At 38.5% G+C, this 20091-nt stretch overlaps 1 protein-coding gene across 1 annotated transcript; it reads right to left on the bottom strand.

Annotated features, from left to right (window-relative positions):
- Positions 1-488: 488 nt before the first annotated feature.
- Positions 489-18881, bottom strand: BST1 (bone marrow stromal cell antigen 1). Its single transcript, XM_014937138.1, has 9 exons — positions 18540-18881; positions 14668-14797; positions 13466-13601; positions 12899-12981; positions 12261-12337; positions 8479-8571; positions 6799-6885; positions 4134-4193; positions 489-1750 (listed from the first exon to the last, which is right to left on the bottom strand). Exons 1-9 carry the CDS (start codon positions 18707-18709, stop codon positions 1636-1638), a joined length of 951 nt encoding a protein of 316 aa, XP_014792624.1. The 5' UTR covers positions 18710-18881; the 3' UTR covers positions 489-1635.
- Positions 18882-20091: the final 1210 nt, after the last annotated feature.

Here is a 20091-nt window from a genome sequence, read left to right as displayed (position 1 = left end):
TAGGACAGCACAGGGATGGCAGGGACACCTGTCTGTGAGCCTCATGTGCACTGTCTCTACAGCCCGTGGTCCAAAACATGTCATGATGTGGTGGACAAACAGTCTTATCAAAATTGCTTGGGTTTAATTGTCTGAGTTGTGTCTGTGTGACAAACAGGTACCTCTCTTATTATTCTGGCAGCTGCTGTTACGGACTGCGTCAAACAAGCAGTAAAAATGAGGAGGATGTTGAAGGAACCAATCGAAGGACTAATGTTTCAGCACAGGGAAGGAACATTTTTGAGGTGTAATACAGCCCAGATTTTAATAGGTCTGTAACTTCTAATTTCAGTACTTTTGCAAGTGTCTCAAACAGGCACGAAAATCCTTCAAGCTGGAGTCTGAACCCACCCGTGACACGGAGACACGCAACTATGTGTGTAATATAAAGGGATTTGCATTAAAACCAAATTAAATATTATTAAAAGAATGGAAGGCAGACAAGTAAGTAACAACAAATTTCAGTTATTTTATCTTTCAAACATACAACATGATGTAGTTGTACCAGGGACTGAAAGGACAGAAATCTACTGTGCAGTCCTAAATCAGACGCACTGAGGTAACAGGAACATCCAATTCCAGTTTCCCGACAAACAAAAATAAATAATACAGAAGCTAACAGAGAACATGCAAGAAAATTCTACTGAAAGTTATTTTCTAGAAGAACAACTATTTCTTTCCAAAGATTTATGTGTCATGTTGGTAGCTGGGTGTCTTGGTGGTTTAGAGGAGCATCGAGCTGGAACACCTAGATAATTCACAGAAGTAACACGGGAGACCTTCACGAGGGCATCCGCTGTCTCCTCAGTATGTTCTGCAGCATCCTCACTGCGAGCAGGCAGATGTCTGACTTGGCAGCTTCTTGTCTGAATTCAATATGCCATAAAGCACATCACGGTGAAAAACCCACGGAGCTTTCCAGACCTGGTATTCCTGACCCTTGGCTACCCAGTGGCCAGGAAATGGCCAGCTGAGGAACAGCTGTGCGGGTGACGAAGCAATCATCGAGTATGTGGTATAATACTGTATGCAAGCCAGAACCTCTCTGTATCATAGTTTCAGGTAAGTTTGGCCCAAGTACTGGACCTTTTATGAAAATGAGTTTAATTTTTTCATTGTCTCACTTGTATCTTGCACCAAGTGAGCAATCTAAGCTCTCTCTCATCCGAGTTCGTATTTCCCCTTCCCCATACATGAGAATCAGACTCTTAGTTTCCAAGGCCAGACACTAGGATTGTTTTTACGAAGGAGGACACTGGGTGGGAGATGTGTGACAGACGTAGTTTCACTTTTCTTTCTGAATTACTTACACAGGAAGTATTAGTCTCAGTTTAATTCGGGACAATAGGGGTAAGTGGAAATAGCAATGGGTTGTTTCTATTCAAGGAAAGGAAACGAAGGGTGAGGATTTCTGGAAGCAGTAGAATAATTTTTGATGTTAAAAGTAGTTGGTATCTCAACAGAAGTACGCAGTGTTTTAATACGCAGGTTTGCCAGTCCCAGAACTAGTGTGAAATTGCAGTTAGACATCAGTTAAAGCCAAATTTATAGTCAGCTAAGGCAAACAGAGGATATGGATTCAGTTGATTGATTAACTTAGTGCACTAAAGCAAACCTCAATAAAAAGCCTACAAAGGAAACAAACATGAACTTGTCCCAGCTGCCTCCTCTGTTTGAAGATAGGAGTCCTCTTTGTGCTGCTGCTGCAGATCTAGGGAAAAGAAAACAAACAGGATGTTCACAGCACAGAGCTGAGTTAGGATTCTTCTAAATATCAGGGGTTTGTTGCCAAGGACGAAGTTTGCAGGCCGAGTGCAGTGCTAAGCTAGAAGTTTCTTTGTAAGAGCTCGCCACCAGATTCCCCGCGTCCTGATTTTATAAACAGGATGTCTGCATGCAAAACCCTGGGGACACTCCTTTCCGCCTTAGTACCTGAGCCTCCTTGTCTCTCCACATCCACTTACTGTCTCCGGCCTTACTCTGGAGATTGTATAGGGCTCTTCTAGACCACAGTGTTCCTAGAGGTCTACATTTTTACAGCACTTCATCCAACAGTATCCAGATCCGTTTCTAAGTCCCCCTGATGTTGCAATAATGCAAGTGATAAATACCACTACTAACAGGTTGCATCTGGCTTCCTTTCTGCTTGTGTTTGCAAGCCATCTATGCCATCTAGTGGGTATTCTTCTACTTACAAGTTTTCTTCGAACATCTGGGTGTTTACAAGCCAAATTTTGACTCAGCAGGAACATAGTTCAAGTCTGGAGAGGGGTTCAGGGGCACTGGGAGTACCCAGCGAGCCCCAAGCACGTTTCATCCAAGCCAGCCCCCCTGCTGCCCCAACACAACCCTCTCCTCTGGTAGGCTGATGTAAGGGGAGCTGCAGGGACAGAAAAATGTCACTTGCACAACCCTGATGCTTTTAGGTTCAGGACATTATTCTCCAGAGGCTGAGAAGCCAGCTATCAGTCTCGTCACAGCAGACAGCCACCGTGACAGTCACAGCACCCACATCACAAAACTTTGAGGGAAACTTTGAGGTTTTAAAATTTGGGAGAAGAGAAAAATCTTCTGTTAAGAGTTCACAATATTATATTTTTTGAAGTCCTGCAAAGTGCTTTTTCTCCAGTTTGTTAATATTGTCACCATGTCCACAGCTGTGATTTTGCGTGGGACAACTGTATTTTCCTTCAGCACACAAACAAAAGCTTTACCCTTTACTGGCAGGATAAGGAAACCTTATTTTAATCCACCATGCAACTGGTATCTAATAACAAACAAATGCCTCAACAGACCTGGAAGCCTGTTCTATCATCTACTACTGAGAAGGAGTCTGGAGATACCAGCGGTATCTAAAATGCCACTGTTTTTTCATCATAGCTTCATAGGTTGGTGCTGGGATATAATTTGGGTGTAAGAATAAATGTTGTGGCATCACAAGATGAGTGAGAGCTTCCAGTGACCAGCAGGAACACAGAATACTCACTTTCTCTGTAAGGGTGTTATTAAAAACTGAACATAGGCTACAGAAAGGGATATACACCTCCTTTTTGGTACTGCAGGAACCACTACTGCCACACACCCCGAGGCAGGCAAGCAGGAGTCACACCTCTCTGCTGCCACAACCAGGGACAGCAAACCAGGGATTTCATAGCAAAAGTTATCATTACTAGCAGTATTACAGAGGTATTAACATAAAACATACTTTCGGGTTCTTGAATTAGGGCAGAAAGGACAGTAAGAGAGAGGATGTAGCCAAGTGTATGGATCATGCATAAAAATAATGTAACTAGAGAACAAGTTTTATACACCTAGGTATCCTGCAACTTTCCAAACTGTGAGGAATTTTTAATATTCAGATGTTCAAGTACCTTGTGTGTACTATGCATGTAACAGCATATAGATTAAGAAACTTAGCCACAATTGAAAACAGCCATCTTTACTGTAAATTCACTGTTAATCATAAATTAATCCTCTTTATATAATAAAGAAAAATATGGATTGGAAAGGAAATTACTAAAACCTTCTTTGGGAGTGATGATTGCTAATTAGGAAAGTTTTATCTTGGATGTAATTTGCATTCTCTGCAGATAACCTACTGGCCCAAGGTAAATACGTTGAAATATAGAAATTGGGTTTGCACACAAAATGGAAGATTAAAAAGAAACTTCCTCAAAATTTGGAATCAAAAGTTCCAGTCACTGGAGAAATGCCCCTTAGATCTGTTGCCATTTGACTTACAACTTCATTATTCAAGGAAGAATATTAATTAATTTCAAATTTGTAATAGATTTTGCATCAGAACACTGATATTTACAAAATTCATTCATACCATTGGTGATTTACGGAGTGATTGTGTGATTGATGAGTACTGATTAACACCTGATTTTGAATAGCAGGTGCTCACAGACAATTGTATGCAATTTGTAGGCAGAAACTCCTTACTCAATTAAGTAATAAATTCAAGGATACTGTATATTGTGTATGGGTGATATATAATAGACAATAGGAATGGAATCTGTTGAACTGATGACTTCTGCATTATTTATTTGGTTGTAAGGACAGTGAGGATGGACTGAACTTCTTTTACTTACGATGAGAGGGTACACTGAGGATCATCAGGGTAATCCAGGCAGAGTAAGAACATGACAGACCTGTGAAGATACCATTTTATTTAGCATCTTTCAAACAGGAAACTGAGGAAAACATGAAAAAATGTGAAGATACCATTTTATTTAGCATCTTTCAAGCAGGAAACTGAGGAAAACATGAAAAAACGAAACAAACTCAACAGTACTATCAGGTCTACAGCTTCCCTTCTGTTATATTTATCTTACAATCTACTGTGAATAACTAGGAATTCTCCAGATATTCAATAGTGTTTTTAACCGTTATTTAGAATTTCAGTCCAAATCAAGATTTTACAGTGGAGTGGAACACATGAGGCTATCTTCTGTGTCAGACGCTGGGTAAGTACAATGTTCCACTTAATAATACAATTATACAATACGGTGTAGTCTTTTGCTCAATTCATGGCTGAAAAATGCTAAGGCTGAAAAATGTGACATTGCCCTCCAACGTATCAGTCTCATACTGAAAACACAACATTAACGGCACTTAAGTATCAGAAGGCAGGGAATCATTTAAAATAGATGAGGTGCTTCTGCAAATACACCATATTTATGAAGGATTTACACTTACTTGTAATTGTCAGTGCAGGTGACATCATACCCAAGGGTTTTCAGCCTGTTTTCTAATTTCTTTACAGTATTAGTTCCACAGGAATCTCTGTCAGAAAGGATTTTAGTATTATTGCAAGTCTGTTCTTATCTAATTTCCTTTCACTGAACTTGATGGAATTAGTAAAATAAATCCCTGCTACTTTGCCTCTTCTATATTCCTTAACACCTATGGAAAACTGGTGTATGTTGCTATTTATAGTGGTTTAATATTTTATACTGAGTTTGCAGAGACTGGAAGATTGGCTTCAGCCAGTGTAGCATTTGCAGATTCCGTTAACCAATACTCCCACCTTTAATATTTCACTAGACAAACAGAAAAAAAGCTAAATAAGTTTGTAAAATAGTTAAGTAAGTGTTTCATTTGTAATATTATTTGGCAACTATTTTGGTAGTGCTAAAGTTGATGCTAGCTGTCTTTCCAGAATAAGTTGGTTATAATAAATTAGAATTATTCTTCTTGTTAGAAGCTTCTTCGTCTCTCTTGAATACAGAACAATAGAAAAACACAAGAAGGGAGAAAAAGCCAGAAACAGTCCTAGACATAGCTTATGTGTCTAGCACTGATTTTTTAATTTGTGGTGCAATTAGCAAATGAAAGTTTAGCATGGTACAGAACCTACTGAGACCTCTAAAACTTGCACTGATGTCAAGTATTAAGGCCAGTGCTACTTACCCATTGGTCAATAAATACTCCTGACTCTAAAGAAATCATATAAGGACCAACAAAATAATTGTAAAAAGCAATTAATAAAAATACACTAATATTCCCATGCACCCAGACAAGCACAAACTGAAAGATAAATTAACACCCAGTGCTTTTCTTCATTTTTCATTGTAATAAGGGTGACCTTTGCAAAGGTGAGCTGTATGGTTTTGTTTTTTTTCAAACAGACTGTTTAATTCATCCTTTTATCAGTTCCAAACCAGGCCTAATGATTTCATTTTTTTAATTCAGAATCAATTTTCCATTATGTTTCTGTTGCAAATTGTCACATGGTCTTTGGCTATTGACCAACAAGCTATTCTGTTTGGACTGAAATTTTTTTTTTGTTTGTTTATTTATTTTTTAAAATTAAATTAACAGCAAAATTAGATGTTTTTAAAGCCTATTTTTTACTATTAGATTTAAGTATTGAGAGATGAGCCCCCTGGTGGTATTTCCCTGTCTCTACTAATTTTCAAACAGTTAATACGGGTGAAAATGAAAAGAATGCATATGGCAAGGTGAAAGAATTATTTCCTGTCAGTTTTTAATCTAAAATTCAGATTGACGCTTTTCTTGGTAAAACTGTATGTGCTATATCTTCACTCAAGATCTGAGATCCACACACGCATCTCTCTAACTAAGAGTGGACTCCAGAACTAATATTAGAATGTATTTATATTTTGTCCGATTCTGGTATGACTATAATCTTTGGGAAGAGCAGGGTCTGCCTTCTGTCTTAGTGAGAGCATCCAAAATATTTGCAGTCTAATTGCTATGCAAATATAATCAAACTGAAAGCTAAGGTGAAATTTTAAAGACAGGTCAGAAAAAGGAGAAATTAATTTTTTTTGAAGACATAACTTACCTATCTGGTCCTTTGATATCATCCACAACCCAGATGACAATTTGTGAGATTTTGTCTTTCTGGAGATTAGGTATTTCATAATCTGCAAAAAAACTGATTCAAGAAACAAATTTTTAGAACTATTAAGAACATGAAAAAGAAATAATCTTTTATCCAAATCAAGATTTTACAGTGGAGTGGAACACATGAGGCTATCTTCTGTGTCAGACGCTGGGTAAGTACAATGTTCCACTTAATAATACAATTATACAATACGGTGTAGTCTTTTGCTCAATTCATGGCTGAAAAATGCTAAGGCTGAAAGATGTGACATTGCCCTCCAACCTATCAGTCTCATACTGAAGACACAACATTAATGACACTTAAGTATCAGAAGGCAGGGAATCATTTAAAACAGATGAAGTGCTTCTACAAATACACCATATTTATGAAGGATTTACACTTACTTGTAATTGTCAGTGCAGGTGACATCATACCCAAGGGTTTTCAGCCTGTTTTCTAATTTCTTTACAGTATTAGTTCCACAGGAATCTCTGTCAGAAAGGATTTCAGTATTATTGCAAGTCTGTTATTATCTAATTTCCTTTCACAGAACTTGATGGAATTAGTAAAGTAAATCCCTGTTACTTTGCCTCTTCTATATTCCTTAACACCTATGGAAAACTGGTGTATGTTGCTATTTATAGTGGTTTAATATTTTATACTGAGTTTGCAGAGACTGGAAGATTGGCTTCAGCCAGTGTAGCATTTGCAGATTCCGTTAACCAATACTCCCACCTTTAATATTTCACTAGACAAACAGAAAAAAAGCTAAATAAGTTTGTAAAATAGTTAAGTAAGTGTTTCATTTGTAATATTATTTGGCAACTATTTTGGTAGTGCTAAAGTTGATGCTAGCTGTCTTTCCAGAATAAGTTGGTTATAATAAATTAGAATTATTCTTCTTGTTAGAAGCTTCTTCGTCTCTCTTGAATACAGAACAATAGAAAAACACAAGAAGGGAGAAAAACCAGAAACAGTCCTAGACATAGCTTATGTGTCTAGCACTGATTTTTTAATTTGTGGTGCAATTAGCAAATGAAAGTTTAGCATGGTACAGAACCTACTGAGACCTCTAAAACTTGCACTGATGTCAAGTATTAAGGCCAGTGCTACTTACCCATTGGTCAATAAATACTCCTGACTCTAAAGAAATCATATAAGGACCAACAAAATAATTGTAAAAAGCAATTAATAAAAATACACTAATATTCCCATGCACCCAGACAAGCACAAACTGAAAGATAAATTAACACCCAGTGTTTTTCTTAATTTTTCATTGTAATAAGGGTGACCTTTGCAAAGGTGAGCTGCATGTTTGTTTTTTTTTCAAACAGACTGTTTAATTCATCCTTTTATCAGTTCCAAACGAGGCCTAATGATTTCATTTTTTTAATTCAGAATCAATTTTCCATTATGTTTCTGTTGCAAATTGTCACAGGGTCTTTGGCTATCGACCAACAAGCTATTCTGTTTGGACTAAAATGGGTTTTTTTGTTTCTTCCATTATGTTTCTGTTGCAAATTGTCACATGGTCTTTGGCTATTGACCAACAAGCTATTCTGTTTGGACTGAAATTTTTTTTTTGTTTGTTAACAGCAAAATTAGATGTTTAAAGCCTATTTTTTACTATTAGATTTAAGTATTGAGAGAAGATGAGCCCCCTGGTGGTATTTCCCTGTCTCTACTAATTTTCAAACAGTTAATACAGGTGAAAATGAAAAGAATGCATATGGCAAGGTGAAAGAATTATTTCCTGTCAGTTTTTAATCTAAAATTCAGATTGACGCTTTTCTTGGTAAAACTGTACGTGCTATATCTTCACTCAAGATCTGAGATCCACACACGCATCTCTCTAACTAAGAGTGGACTCCAGAACTAATATTAGAATGTATTTATATTTTGTCCGATTCTGGTATGACTATAATCTTTGGGAAGAGCAGGGTCTGCCTTCTGTCTTAGTGAGAGCATCCAAAATATTTGTAGTCTAATTGCTATGCAAATATAATCAAACTGAAAGCTAAGGTGAAATTTTAAAGACAGGTCAGAAAAAGGAGAAATTAATTTTTTTTGAAGACATAACTTACCTATCTGGTCCTTTGATATCATCCACAACCCAGATGACAATTTGTGAGATTTTGTCTTTCTGGAGATTAGGTATTTCATAATCTGCAAAAAAACTGATTCAAGAAACAAATTTTTAGAACTATTAAGAACATGAAAAAGAAATAATCTTTTTCCCCTTTGCATTAATCAAGGCTCTGATCCTTCTGTAGGATAAGGGGTTGCTCGATTTTACGTTTTTATCTTCTGATTACAATCAGACTCGATACAGAGATGAGAAAATCTGATTCACATTCGGAATGTCCTCAAAGGTCAAAGGCATTTATTTAATCAGAAGCTTTGTTTTCATATTCTTCATCCTTAGAGGGGCTCAGCTGAAAAAAAAAGTTACAACTTAGAGGTGAACCAGAACGAAGTGAACTTTAAAAAATACAAAAAAATCCTGAAAAGATTTGATACTTAGTAAAAAAGAAAAAGGTCATTCTTGTAGTTATTGCTTTTAGATACAACTTTACTTTAAATAAAAAAATAACAGCCTCAAGACAAATATATTTTTAGCTACAAAATCACAGCAATGGTAACGTGAAGTATTTGTCTAGGATACATAAGACCATAAAGGAGAAACTTCTAGACGTGTCCAACCCTCCCCAAGGGAATCTTCCACTTTATTGCTTTGTGTAAATTGACTTTGATAGGTATTTAAGTAACAATTACAACAAAAAAATAAAATGGCAACTATTGCTCGATTTTACGTTTTTATCTTCTGATTACAATCAGACTCGATACAGAGATGAGAAAATCTGATTCACATTCGGAATGTCCTCAAAGGTCAAAGGCATTTATTTAATCAGAAGCTTTGTTTTCATATTCTTCATCCTTAGTGGGGCTCAGCTGAAAAAAAAGTTACAACTTAGAGGTGAACCAGAACGAAGTGAACTTTAAAAAATACAAAAAAATCCTGAAAAGATTTGATACTTAGTAAAAAAGAAAAAGGTCATTCTTGTAGTTATTGCTTTTAGATACAACTTTACTTTAAATAAAAAAAAAAACAGCCTCAAGACAAATATATTTTTAGCTACAAAATCACAGCAATGGCAACATGAAGTATTTGTCTAGGATACATAAGACCATAAAGGAGAAACTTCTAGACGTGTCCAACCCTCCCCAAGGGAATCTTCCACTTTATTGCTTTGTGTAAATTGACTTTGATAGGTATTTAAATAACAATTACAACAAAAAAAAATAAAATGGCAACTAAATCACCGAATGGTTCAGGTTGGAAGATCAAGGGACACCTCCCACCAGACCAGGTGGCTCAAAGCCCCATCCAGCCTGGCCTTGAACCCCTCCAGGGATGGGGCAGCCACAGCTTCTCTGGGCAGCCTGTTCCAGTGTCTCACCACCCTCACAGCAAAGAATTTCCTCCTACTATCTAATCTAAAGATGTCAAATCCAAAGGATTATTTTAATGCCTGCAAATTGATTTTTTTTGTGAGGTGCAAGTGTTTCAAAGCCACAGATTTCTAACCCTTCCATCAAGGCGTACTGTCATGATTTCCAACTTTTTAATTGCTCTTTTTCTTTTCACCCCTTTCAGAAAGCTTCTAAGGGCTGTGTTTCCACCGAACGCTTGGTCCAAGCCTGAGCCTAGGTGTGTGCTCTAATTTGCTTATCGTGGGTCTTAAATGTCTCCATCTGGGCTGGAGTGTCTCTTAGCCACTTTAAATGCTCTGAGACCCCCCCAGAGTAGAAGGGACTATTCGTTGTCACCTCCTGTACGAGACCAGTGGTGGCAATGTGACCACTGCTCTGTTATCCTAGTGCCTGCAGGCAAACTACTGGTGCCGTGGTGTGGAGGCTCTGTTGGCAGCCAGTTGAGACCTGGTCATTAATTTAGCAAGTTAATTTAAACTTCTGAAGAAGTGGAATATGAGGAGGCGGATGCCAACAGTTGCCCTCTCTGGTCAGCTCCAGTTAGGGGTGACTAACCAGAGACCAGTAGAAGCAGCAGCAGGTTTGTCTGTCCGTCTGAGGTGTCCAACCTTGTCTTAAATACATAGTGCAAATATAACCAAAGCTAAAGATTCCAGTTATTTTTAATTCATTTGCTCATTCATGCAAATATTATTGCCAGCAAAAATGCAGCTTTCTCCAAAACATAAAGAAATCTTTAACTAGAGGAGTCAGAAACTGTGGAAAAACAGTGTACAATTGGCTTCAGTAAACCAATTTTTGAAACAACTAATGTTATTAAAGAAGTTTGCCAACTAAATGCAAACTGTGCAGATGAGCAAAGTTATTTTACAGTGAAGTGAGAAATAAACTTTAACTGAAATGGTAACAGGTGACTTAATGATTATTTAAGTGTACAAACTAACTCAGGATAAACTTTAGAAGTGGCTTTGAAGTGCCTGAAAACAGAGCAGAGAAATGTTTAGGAAGACAGGCAGATCTTTCAGATTACTTTCGGCTATTAATTATTCAACTCCAAGCCTCTTTCAAACAAGATCTCTTAAATGAATTCAGTTACAAATGGGCCAGGAGATACACAGCAAAGAAAACAGATGGAGTAACCAGTTTTGTTTTTTGTTTTCATGGCAGGCTGTGTTCCAGGGGTAGAAGTGTCACTGGTCATGACACCACCAGGCAGGTAACCCAGGGAACTGGTGTAAAGAATTAACTTATGTGTAATGGGTTTCTGAAATAAGGAATGTGTAGATTAACAGAAATAAGGAACCTGTTTCTGAAATAAGGACTCTATACTGGATTCTGGACATTGACCAGCTGCGAAGCGTTATCATCAGCAGAAGACTTGATCCCAGCTGACCACCCAACCAACCCAAGGAGACCATATAAATCTTCTTGATTAACTGAAAGCTGTGTAGGGAGATGGATCTTTTGAACCATGGAGGTGAGTGGGTGTTTTGGAACAGATGGTTCTTGTTTCTCTTCTATCTGGAGATAAAATTTACTTTTCAATGTTTATTTTTAGTCTTCAGTGAACACACAGGAGTAGAATCTGTTCTATGGGCTTTTTAATTTATTTTTTTTTAAATCTGCCTTGGACAAGCCAGTAACTGAGTGAGAAAAGATGTATTTTTCATCAAAAGCAGGCAGTCACAACAGCCACATATTCAATAAGACTTCTTAAGGGTGTGTTTTTACAATAAATTTCCATTATAAGCTTAGATGAACTTCTGCCTAGTAGCACACCTATAAATCAGGGGAAATACATCTGTCCTTTATATATAAGGAAATAAGGAGAAAAGGAAGCCACTCCTTGCTATTATTCTTCTCAAAGATCATTTTTGCTCTCTTAATCCACGATGGATCTCACAGTACCTCCTCTCCTGGTCACGAAGAAACAGCAGGAACAAACACTTTCACTGCAGAACTTACAAAGTTTGCCCCTAGGCCTGACAGAGGCTACACTCCCTGTAAGGATGTCCTCTCCTTGGACATGTCCCTGAACAGAAATTTCATAACAAGTCATCTTTTTCACGACGGACACATTTTGCCACAGTGCATTGGCTGACTTGAAGGCTGCTTTCAAAGAGCATTTATCCTGCTTGCCACAGCAGTTTGTAGAATGTGGGAGTCAAAAGGATTGTTTCCATCCATTTCATGTTAATTCCTACAGCTGGGGACAATTAACAGTTGTCCCCACAACTCAACAGACTTTGATGCAACAGCCTCTTTCAGCTACACTTCCCGTGCGTTGTGCAGTGGAAGACCCAAACAACTGGCTGATGCTTTTTTTTGTAGGCATCAGACCTTGTACACAGAAATAAGTCCGTTTTCTTACCCTGGCTCTGGATAAGCTCCTCCGACAGAAGAACCGTTCAACAAGACATGTATCACCCCAGAGCTCTGCTTTGCGTACTGAAATACATAACAATTATTTTTTTTTTCAGAACTCATCTTACAGATTTGTCATATGACTCGGCGTTATGCAAGCCACAATGACCAAGGAAAGAATTTTACCAAGAATATTAGAATTCTGAAAAGAATACTGAACTAGCATTGTCGCAGGCCACTGCAGCAGAGAGGACAAGAACTAAATAGCCAATGAGTTAATTCAGTGCACCTTTTCAAACAATTTTCTCACACCTATAAATAGGTTTTTTCAGCACAAGAAGAAAGCATTTTGGCACTCTGTGTTGGGTTTGATCTGTGAATAAAGACCAAATGTCACTTAGGGCCTGTATTCAGTAGGCAACTAGTGTGAGTATATGCTTAATATAGATTAACAAAGCTAACACAGAATTTTAATGCATTATGGAGCTGAAGTGAAAGTTAGGTTCCTCTTGCTAAAACACTGCACCTGGTCTAAAAAAGTGTATTTGTATCTAGGCTTTGATCTGTTTTGATCTGGTGCTGCTTTCCTGACCCTCCAGGGACACACTCCCCAATGCACGAAGGCAGCACCAACGCTCTACTCACAGTGATGGAGGCCATCCTCCAGAAAGAGTCCACCGCGTTGTTTTCACAGTCCTCCATGGTAGGGCAGGATTCATAGTCCGGTTCTGTAGAAAGGCATGTGATTTGTGCTATCAGAGGGATGGTAACGGTCATAAAAAGTGACCTTAGAAAGTGATTAAATATATTTGCGTGTTACTCATTGAGCGTACAGGATGGTCTGACGTAACGCTGAAAGCTGGGATTTTTTTCTGTCATTTCCCACCCTTTGCAGTTTACACAAACAGAGACATTCTATGGATTTCATAATTTGGCTGAAATGGCTCTAACTCTATACGCAGGATGCAGAGAGCTCCACACTCAGGGGACTGAGCAGGAGGTTTATCTCCAGCACAGCACTGTTTCCATTTTTCACCGTGTGCTCCCCTGCCTGCAACGTCAAATATTCACCCAAAGCAGGAGGGAACGAGAGAGTGGAGCTACCCCTGCTTTTTTGTGGGGTGGGAGCAAAATTAGCTCCTCCAGAACACAGGCAGTCGGTCCCATTATGGTTTTACAGAGAGATGTTGAATATAGCACCCGTCGTCTTACCAGTGCTCCCTGCCTGCCCACACCAGTTCAGAAAATCTCCAAAGAAGCCAAACAGAGTATCTCCCAGAGACATGAAGCGACGGCCTCTGCCAGCAAAGGTATTGACCAGCAGCTGGTTATTTTCCCAGAAGAGAGACTATATAAAAAACGGAAAAAAAAAAAAAATAAATAGAGAAGAAATGAACCGTCATTTGGGTATGGACACAATGAGATTATGGGGTGTCAAAAACAGTTTAAAACACGTTTTGGTATTTCTTTCAAAATAAAGCTAGTAACCCGAAATGTTAGCTACCTCTTTAGAGGATGAAAATTGTTTTTTTTACAGTGGTGTGAATTCTGATCACTAGAGGCTTGAGGGGCGTGATGGTTATAGAGATAGACCTATATTTAATATAGTTAGGCCTAGCTTTGCCTTCCTCAGCATACAGACCTAGGGAAAGGGAATAAAAAAGGGAAGGCATATATTTATAAGCCAGATACAGCTTATCAGAATTCTCTCACACTACTGTGTTGGCTTATGGTGTGAAAAAAATCATAGGTCTAGCTGCTATTTCTGTGTTTGCAAAAACTCTCTCATGAATCGAGCCATGTTGACAGGAGTATGTATTGGTTTGGTCTGTATCATTTAGAGATAAGGAATAATTGTGCTGGAGGAAAAACTGTTTGAAAGCACAATTTTTTAAGAGAAAGCCAAACGGCACGTTCTGATGGGACAGGATGGCATGAAGAGTCGTGGGTTTTGTACTTCCAGCACATCAAACCCTCACTGTTTTCCAACATATAACAGCCTCTTACCTCATTTCTGCTTTTGCTTGTTTAACGTGTTGATGTTTAACAAGTCATTGCCCTGAGACTTGGCTGTGAGGAGCGGAAGCAAAAGACGATAGCAGGCAGAGTCTTTGCCAGCAGAGCACCTAACGTGAGGCAAAGCAGAAGGGGAAGTTGAGGGACCACGGCAGAGCCCACGGCACAGCAGGAAAAATGGGGGATCTTTGGTAGGAAAAGAGAGAAGCTGCCGAGAAGTTACCGCGTAAAATAAATGCAGCCAAACACACTGAAAAATGCCATCTGTAAACTACAAACAGGCCAAAAATAAGGGATCACGAGTCACCCACAGAATGACTCTTGGTCAATCTGGAACCGTGTCACGGAAAATCTGCTGGATGTCACAGGACTCTGAACGTAACATTAATAATCATTACCTTGCTAGGTGGAATTGTGTGCAATGACAGGTTGATGAATAATTCATAGTCCTTAGGTAGAATGTTGCAAGGATCCTTGTTAATAAATGCATTTTTAAACGCTTCCCACATCGCTGAACAATTTTTCTCACTGTAATAATTGAAACAAACAATAGCAGAATTGTTTTTTCAAAGCAGAGCAAGAAAGTAATTTGTTTCCAACTTCTTCAAATTCCCTAACTGAAATGCCCACAAGTTTAAGATACAAAACTGAAGTCAGGGTGATGGAAAACTTGCAAACCCAGGAAGAACACATAGATCTTGTCTCTTCCTGACTCCTGACAGGAGCAGATTAGGAAGGAAAGCAAGGAAAACATTAGGATTTACAGTGTGGAATTAGAAATACATCCTAATTCAACAAAAATCTTGGAAGGTACAGTATACACTGTCCAGCATTGTAGAAATACTAAAGAAAATGCTTTTCTTTGAAATCTTCCGGATTCAAAAAGCCATTTCAATTAAAGCATAGCTGAAATGTAAATATAAAACTAATCTTAAAATGTCAGATTGGAGTGCAGGAGGAGTTACTAAACAGTTTCAATGACAGAATAATGATTTTGACAAAGAGATGCCTTCTGTCTATATTGGCCCCAGGACTGTGCAGCTTTACCTGGATGGAATGAGCACCACGAGCATGGGACACGTGCTGTCACTGTGAAGTAGCTACAAGAATACTGTCAGGATTCAACATTTATCTGCTTGTGAAGGGAGGTCTGAAATAAGATGCTGGGCTGTGCACTTCAGAGGTCCCCTTCTGCCAGCTCTGCCTTGGGGACAATAATCTCCTGCAGAAGGACAGGACAAGCCACCCAGGGACGGGAGTGTCTTATCTCCCTGGATTTGCGGGATCTCATCTGTCACAGCTCTGAGCCTGCCTGGAGTAATTAAAAAGGGAATTGCTACTTTCACCACTTTCCCCACAGCACCTTCCCCACATCTGCTGTGACAACGTCTACGCTGGGAACACTGGGCAGAACAGAATAATGTATTTTATGTGCACACAGCTGCAACGGCCAAGCTGTGGCTTGAACAGCAGCAGTCCTGATTAGTAAACCAAACTGTGCCATTAGAGTGTTTTGCTCATTTACTGTCATCCATAAACAGCAGGGTTTCTGCTGGCGCTTCTCCTGATGAGATTCTTTAAGGAGCTGCTTTGTGATGTTGAGTCTCACAGACACTTTAAAGTTGAAGGACCCCTTGTGATGAGGGACGCAGCTCCCGTGCAGGAAACAGACCACAGAGCCCCTTACAGTCATCTCTGGTCGTGCTTCCCACAGCTACATAGAAAAACCCAGTATTCTGTAAGCACATAAGGGATCTTGATCTTTATATAGAAAAACCCAGTATTCTGTAAGCACATAGGGGATCTTGATCTGGAAATCTTTAGTCATACAATATGACCCTTGACCAGTAGTTCCAATGTTTAAATAGCCCTACTTGATAAAAGGATTCACACCCTTTTTCTGATGTAAAGCTGTTAAATTTTAGCTGCTGACAACTGTATATACTTATCTCTCTTTCTGCTGAAGGGCTGTGTACTGTAAGCACTCAGTTATTCATGCTAGTACTTGTAAATTATGATCAACTGAACTCTTTAACATCTTTCTTGACAGTTGAATCCAGCAGTAATTTTCTGGTTAATTCACATATTGCATTTTTTTTCTTCATGTCTTCTCATCCAGGTTTGAACAGCTTGTAAACCAAAAGGATTATTCTGCCCTGTTACTCCAAATTTCTTAGCTGGCAAAAATACTTTTTGAAACTACAGGGTGGGGAAAGACTGTAGTTCAGGACAATTCCTTCCAGTCTTAATAGACACTAATAAGTCATATTAGATTTACTTCCTACTAGTCTGTTAAAAAACAAAAAATGTTTTCAAAACTTCCATTATATACTACAAGTAAATACAGGGGAAATGCACTACAGCAACATTTGTACTCCTACCAGAAAATTTCAAACATGATTTTCATCCAAATCTCACACTTCTACATGACCATAACATTTTGTAAAATGCATCTTTTAGCTGCTATTTTGCATGTTCTGTTTTAATGTTAAGGGGAAGTTTTTCTTCTGTTTCTATAAACATCTTTATGTTTTGACTATGTTGCAGTGTAAAGACATGCTTTTCTAGCTTCTTTTCCGTTTGCAAAGTATTTTTTAAAAATATTTAATTCGCACATAAATTCAGAAGCAAAACTACCCAGGTGGCCATGCCTCTGTAAAAGCTAGCCTGGGGGCAATTAAGAAACAGACAATGAACAGAAAGGGTTGTAAATAATTGGAATATCTGTTTTGCACCTGTGCAATATGAAATTTCCATTTTGTTTAGATTATGCTATTTTCTTATAGACCTAAGGGAAAGAGAAAAAATACATAACATGAAATTAATCGTGCAGCGCTTCTTTTTATAATGTCATTTTGGACCTTAACTCAGGAAAGCAGTCCTAATGTGCAGCCTGGCTTCATGCTGTTCTGACCAAGAATACTTTGATGAATGTGTTCAGACTTCTCAGTTTTAAAATTATACTGTGAAAATGTCACAGGAATTAACTAGACCACAAAACTGTCATAAACACGAGACATATTGAAATACTTTCAAGGATTCTGTATTTACATTTCTAAAAGTCCCAATCAGTTAACGATAAAGTTAAACATTTCCATAGTAACAATCCTTTATGTTGCTCATTTTAGTGTATTCTTTATTACTAGTCATGTCTTGCTTCAGATGTAAACGGAGAGCTGTTAACTCCAATAGGAACTTTACCTTATCTAGAGCCTATTGCAAGACCAGATTTCATATACCAACACAACCGTTAACTGACTTAAGTTGTTATAGTTTATACAATATATTATCTTGTAGGTGTGTAGAAGCCTATAGTTAAAGTTTACTGGCACCTTCCACTGTGACGTGTTTATAAATTTGCCAAACTTGAATTGTTCAGCTGAAATTTTAGTACCGTGTTATTGGCATTAGGAGGATTTCTTCTTTCACGAGAAGAAATGCCTCTTATAAATTAAAAATGTTATAAAGGAAGAAACATGTTGCTTTGCCTTTGTTAAAAGCCATCAACCTGTATCTTCCTGTTTTGCAGCAGGAACTGAAAATGGGAGGTTGGGGGAAGGAGGTGATATTTGCTGATATGATGCAACACAAACTAAACCTGTTCTAAGACCACAGTTCAGTGCTGCAGAAACCCAGCCAGGCCCTCTCTGCAAATACCACTTCAGTCTATCGAGAAGAATTTCAGTGGCAGAATAAAGGACTGAACTCCAGGAGGCTGTCCTTCTTAGATTTTTTTTTTCCCTTTTTACTGAAGCCCAAATAACATAAGGACGAAAGAAAAAAGTGGTAATTTTAGCAAAGTACGTGACTTTTGCCCAGTTCTGTGTAATTAATGCTGGCAGTGAAAGCTCATGGGTGATTATACTTCAGCAGTGGATTACTACTTGATTTTTCAGGTGGATGAGCTAAACAGGCTCTTTCAGTACTACAGGATATAGCTATAAAGTGTGGCATTTTCCCTCTTAGGTGACCTGCCATACGAGGCACGCAAAGTAAAGCTGGTCTTCCCAGGAGCACTGCCAGAGTTAGTACTTCAGAAATACCACCTCCACCATTTCCTTGTGGTGTTCTCTTTAGAGAACACTGTGGCACTAGGGGGAGGAGAAATGCGATATAAAAAGCTGAATTTTTTGTTTCCAGCCAGCCACAAGTATGTTGGCTTCAATAGGATCATGACTTTCCCGTCTAGGAACAAAACATCAAGCTTCTGATTAGTGACCCTTTTGTTACAGAACATAAAAAAGTAATCCATAAACCAGCAAAAACTTACCCAACAGCAGGATTCACAATTCTAGTATAGTCATAGCATCTTCCAGTGGCAATATTTTCCAGGTTTTGTGTTGTACCTTCACCTTTCCATTTCCTTCCCTGCACTTCTGAGAAGCTGTTCATAAATAGAACGGAGACAAGTAAGAGGGACAAAAGAGGGCTCTTCATCATGAATTCTTGACAATCCAAGTTCTTAAAATAAATAAAAAAAAAAAAACCCAAAAAAATGAAAAAAAGAAAAGAGTTAAATGATACAAGTTAAATGAAAACCTGGAGGCTTAGCAAGTAATAGTTTCAATACTGGCTATAGCTCTGCACGCAAAAGATGAAGTTAGACGGAAATCTGAACTTTGCTGGGGACTTTAATCTGTTTCCTGGACGATTGCAGCACAGGGATACATCACTTCCTCATGGCTAACTGTTCCCCACTTCAGTAAAACGAGACTTTTATGGCCATGCTATTGCCACCTGGTGAGAACTGGGAAGAATTACAATATATTTCAGCAAAGAGAGGAAAAAAAACCCTTACCGCTTCACTATTTACGATGCCTTAGGTTCCCTTAATACTAATTGCCATGCCACTTCTTCCTAAAACATCCCAAGAGCTTGCAAACAGCGTGTTTTAAAACAGATTCTTTTTGTTTTAGAAGGGTTATACTTTTCACACGTATTTCTCTAATGGCCGAAAAAAATGCAGAAAGACAAACCAACAAAAAAAATTGAAACATGCAGGTAAAGGAATGACGGCATAAATGCCCAAATTCTTAGCTGATCTGGTATCACTCACAGGGTAACACCAGTCAGGTCTTTTTCCTCCTCTCTGCTGGATGCTCACAGCGACCTTTTGGTGTGGTGATACATGTTTTAAAGTCTTCTTCATGAACAGAATGGCTTTGCAGGCAGGAATCATTCATAACGAGAACCAAAAGGATTAAGAAATAATTCCGGCGCATTGAAGAGATCTCTTCAACTTGTTTACTCTTATTCTCCCTTCAGCTTTTTTTCCCCAAAGTAATTTGTTAAACCATCAAATCGCATCAGTTAATCTAATCTTCAGTGTAAATATTCTGTGGTATACACTGCTGCAAATACAGCCACACTGCTTTTTTTCCCTTTTAAAAAAAAAATATAATATTTTTTCAATCTTATTTTGTTTATGGACTCACATTTCTGAGTAACATGCTGGTTCCTTTTCTCTCTCTACTAAACAGTCTCCATGTCTCAGTGAATATATACATCTTTATTCATAGAATCATAGAATGGTTAGAGTTGGAAAGGACCTTCAAGATCCTCAAGTTCCAACCCCTCTGCCCTGGGCAGGGACACCTCCCACCAGACCAGGTTGCTCAAAGCCCCATCCAGCCTGGCCTTGAACCCCTCCAAGGATGGGGCATCCACAGCTTCTCTGGGCAACCTGTTCCAGTGTCTCACCACCCTCACAGGAAAGAATTTCTTTCTAGTATCTAATCTAAATCTCCCCTCTTTCAATTTAAAACCATCACCCCTCGTCCTATCTCTCCTCTCCCTGATCAAGAGTCCCTCCCCATCTCTCC

Source organism: Calidris pugnax, unplaced genomic scaffold (genome assembly GCF_001431845.1).
Source record: "Calidris pugnax isolate Ruff unplaced genomic scaffold, ASM143184v1 scaffold49, whole genome shotgun sequence".
NCBI classification, from domain to species: domain Eukaryota; kingdom Metazoa; phylum Chordata; class Aves; order Charadriiformes; family Scolopacidae; genus Calidris; species Calidris pugnax.
Note: the sequence above shows the minus strand (reverse complement) of the source record. Positions and strands in the feature narration are given on the sequence as shown.